General features: G+C 35.0%; 1 protein-coding gene across 1 annotated transcript in view; it reads left to right on the top strand.

Annotated features, from left to right (window-relative positions):
- Window positions 1-15,258, top strand: part of RASGRP1 (RAS guanyl releasing protein 1) — a 43,301-nt gene that overhangs the window by 5,717 nt on the left and 22,326 nt on the right. Inside the window, exons 3-4 of the mRNA XM_015815707.1 lie at window positions 11,971-12,076; window positions 14,322-14,381. Coding sequence (XP_015671193.1) covers window positions 11,971-12,076; window positions 14,322-14,381 — 166 coding nt within the window. The remainder of the gene's footprint in view (window positions 1-11,970; window positions 12,077-14,321; window positions 14,382-15,258) is intronic.

The following is a 15,258-nucleotide window of genomic DNA, read 5'->3' as shown; positions in this document are numbered from 1 at the left end:
CTCAGGCAGGAAACCCTATACCATTTCGGACAAATGGCTGTCCAGTCTCTTCTTAAAAACTTCCAGTGTTGGAGCATTCACCGCTTCTGGAGGCAGGTTGTTCCACTGGTTAATTGTTCTCACTGTCAGGAAGTTTCTCCTTAGTTCCAGATTGCTTCTCTCCTTGATTAGTTTCCACCCGTTGCTTCTTGTCCTGCCTTCAGGCGCTTTGGAGAATAGCTTGACTCCCTCTTCTTTATGGCAACCCCTGAGATATTGGAACACTGCTATCATGTCCCCCCTCGTCCTTACAACAGTTTTGTTGAAAACCTGCATTTACTTCTGGTTTTTAGCAAAACTGTGCCCATAGTGAACCATTGGTTTGCTTGACAATTGTGGATTCGATTAATGGCTGCAGTGATTCACTTAACTCTGCCACAAAAAAGTTGAAAATTGGGTCTGTCACATAACCAACCTATTTTAGAACTGTCAGGAATTACAACCGTGATGGACAAGCTCCATTACGGTCATAATTTGAGGGCTACCTGTTAAGGGATGAAAAATGAACTGCAAAATGTCTTTTGTTCCTACTACTAATAAGTATGAGTTCAATTTTCATGGAAGAAAATGTCTAATTCTCTTAACAGAACACTTTTAAAAAATATATACTATTTAAATGTGAAAGTTACATTATTTAAATGGCTCAATCATGATATGCTTTAATAAGATATTCAGACGTCCATGGTGAATGAAAGCTTATGTAGCATTACTACTCTAGAGCTTTTTTTAGCAAATGAAAAGTTATATAACAACTTTGTAACTGGGGAAAGAGTAAGAATTTGGCAGAAGGTAAATCAATCAATTCTTAATTTCAATAAGAATTGGTGCTTCCCAAGGTAACTGGCATTTCAGGATTAGGTAGAGGAAGAGCTCCATATATGTATCTGCATTAGATTTTTAGCTTAAACACTTAATAGTCAGAATCTACTTGTTTTATCCTAACATGTATTGAACAGGTCTTCTGGTATCATAGGAGACAATGGGTTTCATGAACAAGTGTGAATGGCCTACTGGAAGAAAGACAATCCAATTTTTTCCTCCAGCATGAAGGGAGAAATGCTTGGTTTTCATGCTGACTGAAGAGTCATATTTGTCTTTGTATGTAAAGAGTCCTAATATTCTTCTAAATGTCGATTTTGAAAACAGAAACAGATTTTGGTTCCCAGATAGCATGAAAACACAACCTATTAACAAGTTAATGAGAAGATTTGTGGCTTAGCAGCTTTTTTGAAGATGTAAGACCACATTGTGTAGAACTTCATTGCAAAAAAGCATTATGAATCGCTTATAAGCTTTGTGAATTTTTATAAAAATGGAAACTGCATGAAGCCAAGGAAGACTGAGTCCGTATACTGTTTAGCCAAAACAAAAACAGCCCCGAGTTTTAGATCTTCCTTCCCTCCAATAAAAAAAAGCTTATATTCCACTGTTATTAATAGTTTGTGAATTTAAGATGACTTTCCCATTTTAAAATTAGACATTTTGAAGAAATTTCTAACCTTTTCGGATAAATACAGAAGTTGGTTCCTGTGATGTTTTCGAGGAAGTGGAACAAGGAAGCAGTGTCTCTCAGAATTCTTCCTTCTAGAAAAAAATTACTGTATGTTTGGTATTTCAAGAACAGATAAGGTCATAACATCTTTTTAAATAGCTCATGCTGTACTTATCTATTTATACATCAAATTATTAAGCATGAATATTCAGAAACCAAATTAACCGAGGCTTCTCACCTGCACTTAGTCAACTTCATTGAACTCCATCATATAGCTGTGTAATATATAGTCGGATTCCAAAGTATTTGCAAGTGTGAAAGTCAGTCAGTTTCACTCAGTATACAGTATGTTACTGAAATTTAATTTGGTTCATATAAATTCTGGTAAATTGTAAGTGTAAGTGTAAGTGACACTTGATATATTTTATGTTGTCTCTGTGTGCCTTAAATACTGAAACAAATTTGTTTTTGTTTATTTTAGTCTTTTTAAATGTTAATATATGTATTAAAATATTGGTCCCTGAACTGTAGTTTAAGGTTCTGTTTCCAGCAAACTGCCCAGTTCTAAGATTTATTACTATGTTTAAATGAGATTAATCTTGTGCTTTTAGCTCATTGTACTGTAATTTTGTTAAAAATGGCATAAAAGCCTTAATGTTGCTTGGCAACTGAAATGAAGTTAATGGGAAACTAATCATATTATGGGAATACAGAACTTGTTTAGAACTCTTAGAATGCTAATTTAGTTAACAAGATATGATTGTGTTTAATTATCATAAAGCAGCTATCAATAAATTAACATTTACCATAGAAACAAATTAAAATTCAGTCTCAATTATTTTTTTAAAAAATTCAAAATTAGAGACAGATTCACTGACTGTTAATGAGCTACAAGAGCATTTATTTAAACGTATTTAATATCATATAACTTGATGAAACCTGTTGAGATTAAAATTGTTATTCTAGTGTTTGGAAATCTATGACTGAAATCCTATTTTATATATTAAAAGGTTGTTAATGTTATTTAGGTTCCATTTCTACAGAAATATTCTTAATCTTTTTTCCCCAAGGACTTCATTAATAGCGAGGCAAGAAAACAAAGAATGTTGCCAAATTCTAAAAAGATTCAAGCACACATGAATTACATAAATTTGTTTTCTAATAGGAAAAATGGCTAAATGAGCCCAACTTTTAGTGAAAAGTAAACTTGTGTTGCATGTACATTGAAATAATATTTATATACTGTGCAGTTCTTATCTCTATTTATATGTTTATTATTATTTTTTATACATTGCTTGGTATATTTTTCCCAACTTAAAGGTGCTCTGGATGGTACTGAGTAATCCAAAATACCAACAGAAATAGACTAATTCCATGTTACCAATCCAATATTATAAAATGTAATGATTTATAGTATATCTTGTTAATATTTACATGAAGTTGACCCTCAGATTTGAACAAATTTAATGCATCTTTTGTGCGGCAAGGCTCCTGATTAATAATAATAAATCATTCCATGTTTGCTAAATTAAAACTAGTTTCTTTCCTAGGTGAGTGAAACCCTTAATGTTGTCCTAGTAAATAGTTTTTCTTTCAAAAGAATGATAGTGTAGCTTTGTTAATTAGCAGCCTTAATATTGCATCCTCCGCATATCTTCATATGGATGGATCTTTTATGGCTTCACAAAGTACTTCAAGGAAGTTGCCACTCTGGCTTGTGTTTGTGTGTGTGTATATACACACACACAGGCATGGACACACATAGGCATGAATGGACACACACATATTCTGTCTATGTATACGTGGTAAAAGAAGAGAAGTTATATCCTGTGACATCTTTAATATGAAATATTCTTTATTATCTACATGAAGTTGCCAGGAGTAGATGTTGGAATGGATGTTGAGAATATTCTTAATGGATTTATGTTCCTCAAATCTAGTTTTGTTTCTGTCACCTGATATTGGTGATACACTGGAAATGTCAAACTGTTAAGTGGAGGAATTTTGGAATGAATCTGCTAAAATCAGTGTTTCTTAAATTTTTGGCTCTCAGGACTGCTCTCCCACTTTTAAAAATTGTGCAGAACTTCAAAGGAGCGTTTATTTATATATATTTGCCATATTCAAAGTTAAAAATTACACATTTGTGGGACATTTATTGAATATGTAAAAATAGCAGTATTAACTTTTATGTATTTGGTTCGTATGCATTAGATGAAGACACATGGTGAACAAGTAATCTCTTTATTGATCTTCTCCTTACAACCAAGTGAAAGCTAAAAGGCACGCAGGCCTTTTATACAGTCCTAAACCTGGACAATGTCAGCCAATAGGAAGCCGGCTGTTTTGCACCTTGCGCATGTGCACAAGGTTGGCGACAGCCAGTCTGGTCCCGGGCAGCTTCTGGTTTGCCCGGGGACCGTTTGCAACATTTCTGAGCCTGCTCACTACTGCAGCAGGCTCAGGACACAACATTAACATTGATAAAATGTTTCATGAAAAAAGTCTACATTTTTAAAAAAACCAAACTGATAATGAGAACAGTGGCATCATTTTGCATATATCTTCAATATAATTTTTATTTTTTAGACCCCGGAGAGGAACTTCGGGACCACCACAGGTCTTTGTACCAATATTATTCACTACAAACATTATGACAGGTAGTGGCATGGCACAGATATAGGCTTTATCTGTGTATTGGAATATTTTGTAATCCACATTTTAATTCCTTCCTTAAGTAAGTGCCATACAAAAACACAGAATTTTCCAGAAAATAACCTTGAAGGTACAAAGTGCTGTTCACTATTTAAGCTAAATAGGTATGGGCCTAATTACTAGCTGAATGAGAAACATCATGAGAGTTTTTCTTTATATCTATCTAGAAGTCTAATAAATGTCATTTAAAATATATAACTAGATAATTTCAGGTGTTGGGAGTATTGAGCCAAATAGTTGAGGATCCTCTAGTGCAGGGGTAGGCAACCTTGGCTCTTTTATGACTCGTGGACTTCAATTCCCAGAATTCCTGAGCCACCTGGCTCAGGAATTCTGGGAATTGAAGTCCACGAGTCATAAAAGAGCCAAGGTTGCCTACCCCTGCTCTAGTGTAAGAGCGTACGCATCTTGCCACCAAAAACTGTATTTCCAAGGAAAGAAATTAGCTGTAAAATATTATTTGGAAACATATTTCACCAGCTTGTAATGTTTATATTATTTTATTTTGTATCCATAAAGTACTGTGTTAAAATTGGGTGTCAAGTATGGTTTCTACGCTTGCAGATCTTATACATCTCCTTCACCAGAGATTGTATTCTGTTGAAATCAAACAGTCTTCATCTTTTAGAAGAAAGGAGAGTTCTTCAAGTGCCAATTCCTCATTTCTTTTAGTAATAAGTTTAAATAATAAGAATAATAAGTAGTAAGTATTTAGTAATAGGTAATAAGAATAAAAATTAAAAATAGATTATTGTTTTGAAGTATAAGATACACTAAACCAGGGGTCTTCAAACTTGGCCCTTTTATGACTTGTGGACTTCAACTCCCAGAATTCCTCAGCCAGGCACTGGCTGAGGAATTCTGGGAGTTGAAGTCCACAAGTCATAAAAGGGCCAAGTTTGAAGACCCATGTACTAAACCAACATAGCTAGTACAAAGTATTGATTGCAGAGTAATTCAGCAGTCAAACTAAAGATGAAGGAGGACTTCTAAACTGCAGTCTGCCAAACATTTTATAAACTGGTCTGACATGCATATCTATTTAGTAATTTTAAACTCTACCTAGAATTTAAGGACAGCATATGAGTAATTATCTCATTGTAACTACAAGCATAAAGCAGATCAACTCCACTAATTAGTATCACATTGATTTAATATAAAAATCAGTAAATAATTTCTCAAACCCAGGCTCTTCCACAATTTATCTAGAGCTACATATATCAACTGCACAAACCAGATCATTATTAGAGAGCTGCCTAGACAGAGAAAAACTCACTGCTGTCAGTGGTTAATAAATTGCCCAGTCAATCAATACATTTTAGGAAAATTAGGTGGATGTATCCCAAGAGTAGAGAGCCAGTTTGGCATAGTGGTTAAGACAGCAGGCTAGATATGCATGAGTTCTAGTCCCATCTTTTTGGCATAAAGCTAGTTGGGTGGCTTGGGCCAGTCATTCTCACTCAGCCCTAACAAGATGGCAGTGGCAAACCACTTCCAAAAATCTTGCCTAGAAAACTGAACGATTTGCAAGGATACTGACTTGAATGTACAAAAAACAAACCAAAAGTAGCCCCGAATATGTTTCACTCATACTTCAAAACTACTTTCTTGAACTCCAACCCCCAAATCTCTTGGGCAATGTCTGCTCAATTACTGATAGTAGTTGGAGTGAAAACCACTGTTGCTAAGCAATGCGGTTTAAGGTGCAAAATCATGTGACCATGCTGACTTGCTCTGACAGTTGCTGTTGTTAGGCAAATCCCGTTTGGTTGCAGTATCTCACAGTCACACAATTACCATTTGTGACCTCCTACCAGCTTCCGCATTGTCTTGTTTTTTTGATAGCCGGCACTGAAGGTTGCAAAAGTTGATCATGTGATCGCAGGATGCTGCATTGTCATAATTGCGAGCAGATTGCTGAGCTCCGAAATTGCGATCAAGTGACCAGAAGCATGCGGCAATGGCTGCAACTACAAGTACCGGTCATAAGTGCTGAATGAGGGGATGTTAAATGAGGACTATCTGTAATCTAAATGATCACTATGTTGCAGTTAAGAGAGAAATATTTTTTGCCTGATACCGTATCTAATAATCATTAGGTTAATACTCCTTAAAAATAGAAAAAACTGATTGGATAGAACCTGCATATATTCCGTGGTGATGTGGGGAAGAATTGTACACATAGTATGTGTGAAATGTGTGTAAATACAGCACATGTTGAACAGCAGCCACAGACCTATTTCAGATATGCTTTAATGGCATACTGTGAGGGTAGGGTGATTTAAACCACATTTTTTTCTTCACATTTCTGAGACAAGAAGAAAGCATGGCAAAGCAGCTGTAAAGAAGAACCCTGGGAAATCATGTTTATATATGTTAATATATATGTTACTATAAACAGAAAAGCACTATTTTTAATAAAACTTAATTTTTTTATAATGCACTGTTTATTTCTAAAATATTTTAACTGCTCCACATTTTAAAGCATGTCCTTAATGCAAAGTACAGTATTTCTTGAATATTACTTATTTTAACATTCCCTCAGTGGGGATCTCACTCAGTGGGATATATAGTGGTACTGACTTTGCTTGCTAAGACTGAGTTCAGTTCAAATGAATATTGAAACAAATTACCGTGTAATACTTTTAATAATGAAAAAATAAAATAAAATGTTCATAGTATTGTTCTAATGTTACCATGGATACAGTACGTAACTTCTGCATGAAAATTTATGGATAAAACTGGATTCTGTAATTGGGAATAATTCAAGCTTTGACTATAGTTGGTGATATAATAAAGGATTTATGAATAGTTACCGGTGGTGGGATTCAAATATGTGAACAACCGGTTCTCTGTGTGGATGCCGCTTCTGGAAGTCCATTCTGGGCTTGGACAACAAAAAATTAGCTACCGGTTCTGCCGAACTGGTGCGAACTGGCTGAATCCCACCACTGATAGTTACCCATTACATAGTCTTGGATGCTACATATATTTCAGTGTTTTTTAAAAAATAATTCTCCATCTCTTTCTAGTTATCAAATAATTTTGTCCCAATTGCTTTGCAAATACATTGATGAAGACTTAGGTGAAACCCTTATAATCTACTTTCCCAAAATGTCCTCTGTTGCTGAATAATATCAGTAGAAGCTAGGAATCTCAGCAGTTCTTATTTATTACTGTATTTACCCAAATGAAGATGAACTTAAGTCAAGGACATTCCCTCAGACCTTTCAATGTCTGTTTGCCCTTATTTTTCCTTTCAGTATTGTTTGTTTTTTATATTCCTCTGGCCTTCATTTACATCCTTGCTAAAGGTTGCTATCTCCAGGCCTTTAGGGAATAAATCCTACAGTTCTAAAACCAGGTTCCTGGTTTATTTCCTTGTAAATGTAATGGCTTTTAAAGAAACTTAAGCATAGTTTTAATTGCTCTGTGAGTTAGTGTATAGTCTGGTTGTTTCCTTATTTAGTTGTTGTTTCAAATGATTATCTATTTACCCCATTCCCTACACAGACATTTTTATCTCAGAGCATTGTTTGAAATGTATTGTTGTTGTATTGGTTGTTTTAGTGGTCATATTGCTTTAATATATTACACTGATTGTTTGGATGGTATTATTTGTTTGTGGGTTCTGAGCTAATTTTATTGAATTGATTTTGTGTTGTGTTTTCATAAAGATGCATAATATATATTAAGAGTGAACTGATTAGTCTTGATCAGAACCATCTGGCATCTTTCCCCTTGCCCAATTTTTCCTTTGTCTGGAATTAATTCATAGACCATTTGTATCTAGCAGGTATTGCTCAGTATAGTTTTTTTAGCTATCTTGATAATTTTTTTTCCATTCAAAGGGAGCTCACTTTATCCTTGCAGCTTGCAAGGTTTTTATAGTCAAAGTAATTTCTCAGCTTCTCCACGGTATCAAAATCTGATTTTTTAGAAAGTTTGATATCCTTTAAATTGTCTACTCTAAGTTTATTAAAGCTATCATTGAAGTTGCAAGATACAAGTGAAGTTGTCTTCATTCAACAATTGCCTTATTTAACGACCATTCATAATTACAGCAATGATTAAAAAGTAACTTTACAACCAATTCGTGCATTTATAACTTTTGCAAGTCTGTAAAGCAAGGAAAAGCTGAAGTAAGATCATAAAAGCAGTTATAGTTTTTTCACTTAGTGACTACTTCTTTAACAACTGAATTGCTGGTTCTAATTATAGTTGCTGAATTAGGACTACCTTTAGAAGGTACATTAAGAAGACTGCTTTATGTTTAGAGATGGGCTTGATCCCCGTGAATGCTACATAGAAGATATTCAATTATTTAAAGATTTTTTACTAAAATTAACTTTCTTCCAAATGGATATAGCTCTACTGGTTCTTAGAGATCATTTTAAGTCAACCTGACTAAAAAGTGTTACTGACAAACTTTCTTTCTGTAGAAGTCTTGTTGGAGAACCCATGCCCATTATACCAAAAGTAGTTTTAAATAATTAATCTAGGACACATATCTTATAGCTCATGGAATAGGATTTTAATCACCTTTTTCATTTTTCCTATATGATTATGTATATATCTCCCTACTACACTCTACACAGAATAAAGTAGCAAGAAGTTAATTGCTATGAATTGCTTATATATAAAGTTCAAATTTGAAAGCAAAACTACCAGTTGAAATTCTTGTAATCTTCTTATAATCTTTCCTGAAAAGCTCCAAGAGACTTGGTCTTTGTTTTTGTTTTTCCAATCCTGATTGTTGCTAGAGAAATCTGGCAGATGCATCCAAAACTGTATAATAATGCCTCTTATCTAGTATTCTAGCCAAATGCCTTAAAAATTACCACTGGTCTGAAATATTTGCTGAACAAAGACTGCATAGCTATTTTGCTTATCAGTTTTGCTTGGATAATATAACAGAATAACAGAGTTGAAGGAATAGAATAGAATAATAGAAGAGAATAGAATAGAATAGAGCTGGAAGGGACCTTGGAGGTCTTCTAATCCAGCCCCCTGCTCAAGCAGGAGAACCTATACCATCTCAGACAAGTAACTGTCCAGTTTCTTGGAGTGCCCATGATTTCTGGCGGTAAGCTGTTCCACACTGGTTGATTGTCCTCACTGTCAGGAGGTTTCTCCTTAATTCCAGGTTGCTTCTCTCTTTGATCAGTTTCCAACCATTGTGTCTCATCCTTCTCTCTGGTGCTTTGGTGAACAACCTGCCCCCCTCTGCCTTGTGGCAACCCCTAAGATACTGGAATACTGCTATCATGTCTCCCCTATTTCTTCTTTTCTTTGGACTAGCCAAACCCAAGTCCCGTAGCTGTTCTTCGTATGTTTTAGTCTCCAGGCCTTTGATCATCTTAGTTGCTCTTCTCTGAACTTTTTCCAAACTCTCAACATCTTTTTTAATAATAATAATAATAAAGTTGGAAGGGACCTTGGAGGTTATCTGGTCCAACCCCTTGCTCAGGCAGGAAACCCTACACCATTTCAGACAAATGGCTGTCCAATCTCTTCTTAAAAACTTCCAGTGTTGGAGCATTCACCACTTCTGGAGGCAGGTTGTTCCACTGGTTAATTGTTCTAACTGTCAGGAAGTTTCTCCTTAGTTCTAGGTTGCTTCTCTCCTTGATTAGTTTCCATCCGTTGCTTCTTGTTCTGCCTTAAGGCGCCTTGGAAAATAGCTTGACTCCCTCTTCTTTGTGGCAGCCCCTGAGATATTGGAACACTGCTATCATGTCCCCACTCATCTTTCTCTTCATTAAACTAGACATACCCAATTCCAGCAGCCATTCCTTATATGCTTTAGCCTCCATATTTTTGTGATATGGTGACCAAAATTGGCTGCAATATTCCAGGTGAGGTCTTACTAGGGTTTACTAGAAATTTACTAGAACTTACTAGAAACCTTGGAGGTCTTCTACTCCAACCCCTTGTTCAAGCAGGAAGGCCTATAACATTTCAGACAAATAGCTGTCCAAACTCTTCTTAAAAACCTCCCGTGTTGAAGCACCCACAACTTCTGAAGGCAAAACATTCCACTGATTAAGTGTTCTAACTCTCAGGAAATTTCTCCTTGGTTCTATTTTGGTTCTCTTCTTGATTAGTTTCTCAGGATATTTCAGGATGGCTTTTGTTAATTATACAATTTTCTTTGGGGTTTTATTTATACCTTTTCCAAGCTACTGAGTAAAATGTAATTGTGTTGTTTTATTTTTATGAATTAGATTAAACTAAGAGATGCATAGTACTCCAATATAACCAGTGACTGATTGGCTATAGAAAGCAAGCCTAAGTTCAACACACTTCATTCAAAGTACAAGAATATGTTAGACTCCCATGATTTATTTAGCATACAATTGAGTTTCTCCACACAGAGGCTATATTTCATGATAATATTATTTGATATTAATATCTGTTGTTACTGGCGGAATATCATTTAGTGGTCACATTTATTATATTTTATCCAGTTTTATTGAAATTTCTATCAAAGAAACTTCCAATTTTACTCCAAACCAACAGTCTATCTTAGGCACTATATGAGTTGCACTCTTTATCTGCAAACCAGAGTTGTAAGTGGCCATTAATACTTACATATAAGTCTTGCTTTTAGTGGTAATACTAAAAAAAATATTCATGTTGATGCATCTTGCAAAGAAATGTGTGTCTTTTTTTAGTACTTAGGTGTTTTGTGGGAAAGGAGGTGTTATGCCTTTTTTCAAATAATTTTAGAAACTAGCTAAATTTTCTTGAAGAGTTTGTTCAGTTGAGTGAATAATAACTATGACAACAAATGCCCCCTTCTAAAAATCATTGCTGTTACAACACATTTATTTGATTAGCATATGAATAGAAACTCTTGAAAGTAAATGATTAGGATGAGTATAAAAAAGTCAAGGACTAGTTTCTCTGCCTTGTGACTGCCCACAGTTGAATTTTGAGACAGAGTTGTTGTACTAGAAGATAATATACAGTATATAACTCAGGGTTGAATTGGTTGAATTCTTGGTGCTTTCTGAGCTTGGTTGTTTGTTTACAGATGTTTCATTACCCAACCAGGTAACATCAGTGCCTTCATCAGAGAGTTGTTGATTATTCTTTACTTCTTAACTAATTATGTTAATTACATGGATTTCAAAGCAGGGCAAAGGTATAGTTCTATATTGTCATACAAGTTAGATTTTATGAAACCGTTTCCCAATAAATACCTTTTAAAAAAATCACACAATATAATTAGTTTATCTCTAATTATCAGGATCCCTAGGGTCCCTGTATTCTTTCAATTTCTTTTCCGCAATATATTCTTGGTACGCTATTATGTGTATTCTTGCAGATCTACCTTAGCCAAGGAAAGAAATTGCATGCACACAAACACACAGAACCAGCAAAACAAGTTAGAAGAGGGGATATTTAATACAGTATAAGTCAGAGTTGCCTTAGCAGGAAGCAACATTCAGCCGATATGGGCTAATTTCTGAAGCTAAGCAGAATCAGAATTGGTTGGTATTTGGATCAGAAATTTACTGGAGATTTTATGGCTTTTGGTTAGATTGAGAAGCAAAAAAAAATATCTCACAAAGCAGTAGAGGAAATCCATTTTTATAACATTTCTTAGGGGGGTTATGCATGTATCAGAAAATATACTTGATTCCATTTTTATTTTAGCTTCATTTTATGTTAAAGCTCAATATTCCAACTAACACCGAGCTGCTTAATATTTTCAGATGCAGATGGAAACTTGTGTAAAAATTACCAGCTCCTGTCAGTAATTTTAACCATGCATCGACTTATCATCTCCTCCTCTGAAATACTGCGAAAACTAATTGAACTATATCCTTTTATATTTTTTCAATGAATACCTTAATTGGTGATATAAAGCTGTGACAACACAATGATTTGAAAATAATATTCCAACAAAATATTTTTCTTTAGATTAGAAATAGTATGTGTGTAAAAATCTCTATATTATTTTTATATATTTAATTAAATAAATCAGGTCTCTTAAATATTCTTGATCTTATTTCAATCTATTATTTTGAAAAATCTGAGTTTCAGTTAGTAATAACAGTAATGGCTGTATAGACTAAATTTTGATACTGTTAAAATGTTTTGGCTCTTGTATGTCTGTGTTTCTATGTCTCGCCTCTCCCCGACCTTGTATTACTTGGAAATGTATTCTTAAAGTCTTTTCTGAGCAGGTTTTGTCTGTTTCAAAATGAAAAGTTACTATTCCTCTTACATTTGCCAAACTATTTTGCATTGTTTTCAGTTTCTGCTTATATTAATTTGCCCCACAGAATCTGTTGTGAATTTTATTCACAAGCTCTATTTAATTTCAATTTTCTTATATTTGATTGGCTTATTCCTTCTTGTAGAGTTTTAATATATCAAGCAGCTAGACCAGTGATGGCGAACCTTTTAAAGACCGAGTGCCCAAAAACTGGCCCCGCCCCAGCTCCACCCCCTACCCTGCCCCCACCCTGCCTGCCCGCAGGGCCACTCACCGCCTCCAGGGCCCACCGCAGATCACCCAGGCAGCCCAGCAGCGCCATGGCCACGCCCTCTGCTCGCGCCCCGCAGCATCAACTGTGCACGATGGGGCGTGAGGGAAGAGTCTTGTCTACGCTGCCTGGCTGCCATGTCCTTGGCTGTGCTGCTCCACGTGGGCCACGCTCGGGGGCAACTCTCCCCCGGGGGGTTGCTGGTGATTAGGGGGACACGGGGGGAGACAAGTCTGGGGCAGCGGCACGTGTGCCCACAGAGAGGGCTCCGAGTGCCGCCTCTGGCACGCGTGCCATAGGTTCGCCACCACTGAGCTAGACTTTTGTAATATTTTTGAAATTAAACTACAGGTTAAATACAAACTATTTTTCCAATCAAAATAAAAACATATTTAGTTACAAAAAATGAATGTTGGGTTAGGTAAGAACACATAACAAGGGATCTCTATTTATGAAAATACATAAGAAAAAACTGACCTTCACAGCTGATTAGAAATAGAGAACTGATTATTCTGGTTTTTTTTCCCTAGCAGGTATATTGAGAACCCTTGGTGCAAGCTAACACTACATGTACCTGATAAGATTCAGTCTGTATATCTGTAGAATCACTGACACTGTTTTCTAAAACTGTAATTAGGTACTTTTTATTTCTGGACTTTAATCACCTGGTGTAGGGCTCTTGTAAGCTTTTCCATTTTTCCTATATGATTGTGTATGTGGATCTTATTGTTTTTCAGTTATAAAGAGAATTAGTCCTGCAAAAAAATGAGTATATAGTTGGAAAAAACCTTACTTATCTGGAGGGGCATCCCCACTTCAAATAAACATGTAAAAGTTATCTAAATTAGAGGAATAGGTCGTGTTTATCTAACCAGAAATTGGCACTTGGAGTTCATGTGATCATCAGAACCATTTTGTACCCTTCCCTGGTTGTATCGTTTAATTTGGTGGCAGAATTGCCAAATTTTAGCAAATTTGAGGCCTTTTTCAGATTTTCAGTTAGGTTTGAAAATCGAAGTTTACCTGTGGGTATTCTTCCTCTCTCTTCTAACCTTTTCAAGCTAATACCCCTGGTCAGAAAAAAGAATGAAAATGTTTCTTTTGGTGATATCTCAGCATAATAAGAAAACGTCTTATAGCTCTTCAGACACTTAGAAGGCCGAGTTGCTGTCCCAGTGGCATATATCCGTATGGTTATTTTCCCCCCCCAAATATCTGATTTTTAATTGGGCTTTCTTTTCTATTTGATAGTCCAAATTCCTTTGTATAATTTTCTTCTAGATCTCAGGAATATGCATACAAGGGACTAAAATTCCGAAAGAATGTACTTAATTTTTGTAATAATATCTTGGTGGGAATGATGCAATATGCATAGCTTGCATAATGATATAATGATGCAAATGATATAAATCTCTGCAAATGATATACTTCCACATTTGAGAGATATTTGTGAATAACCCCCTAACATAAAACATTTTCTGTTCTAATTAAAATTGTATATTTTCATTATTAATATGGCATTTAATTTCTTATTTTTCTTGTGTTTTAACATATTTTCCTTAGCATATACCTACATATATGGGTGCCTTGGAAAATAATTCTTTGCTCTGCTGTAAGATATGTTACCTTGTGAGGTGAGAACACATTTTTTATAAGTTTACTGGATCTCAGTGCAATAGCTTTTGCATGTAATGGACCAGATTTCTGTGGCGATTCATATAATTTGCATACTACAGTCATTTTGCAAATCACCAATCAAGTAATTTATATCATTTTATTTCAGCTTGCAGGTTTGTGTATTGACATTTTTGTGCAAATGAGCAAAACTGCAACAATGACATACTTACATATTTAACCGACATATAATTTGCTATTGTGAATTCTTTTTGTGAATATCCCAGGGCCATCTTTCTTTTGTTTGTTTGTTTATTTCTGCACATATGGCTAGATATGCTAATAGTCTTGGCGCATTATGCTTTAGATTGTCACAAATATAATTTTAAGCACACTTAACTGGTACTGGGAATGAGCCCCACTAAAATTGGTAGAGACAAATTTTGAGAAAACCTCCATAAGATAATACTGTAAGAAATGGAGAGTGGTCATGTTGTAACCTTAACCTAATATCTAACCATATTTTAGGTGTATGATATGAGTTGTTAATTCTTTTGAAATGCTGATCACAATATTTTTAATTAAATATATGTACAAAGAGAAAATTGCGCAGGAAGTGCAATTCAGTCATATATTTAACTTCAAAAGGGAATATTTCCCAGAAGTAAGTAGAAGTAGAACTCAAAACTCTGAAGCAACCACAAATTAAGAAGGAATTTGAGGAAACACTCTCTAAAACTGAAAATGCCAGATATTATATTGTGATTAACAAATAAATGATAATATATGCAAGGAAAAGTGAACAGAAACTTAAGATGCAGTTTTCTTTAGTCATAAGTAGAAATCAAATCTATTTATTTTTTGCCCAGGTATCTGAAAGATATCTGATTAATTAAG

This window comes from Protobothrops mucrosquamatus, unplaced genomic scaffold (assembly GCF_001527695.2).
Source record: "Protobothrops mucrosquamatus isolate PMUCROS unplaced genomic scaffold, P.Mucros_1.0 scaffold_104, whole genome shotgun sequence".
Classification (NCBI taxonomy): Eukaryota; Metazoa; Chordata; class Lepidosauria; order Squamata; family Viperidae; genus Protobothrops; species Protobothrops mucrosquamatus.
The sequence above is the reverse complement of the archived record's forward strand: the minus strand, read 5'-3'. Positions and strand labels throughout refer to the sequence as shown.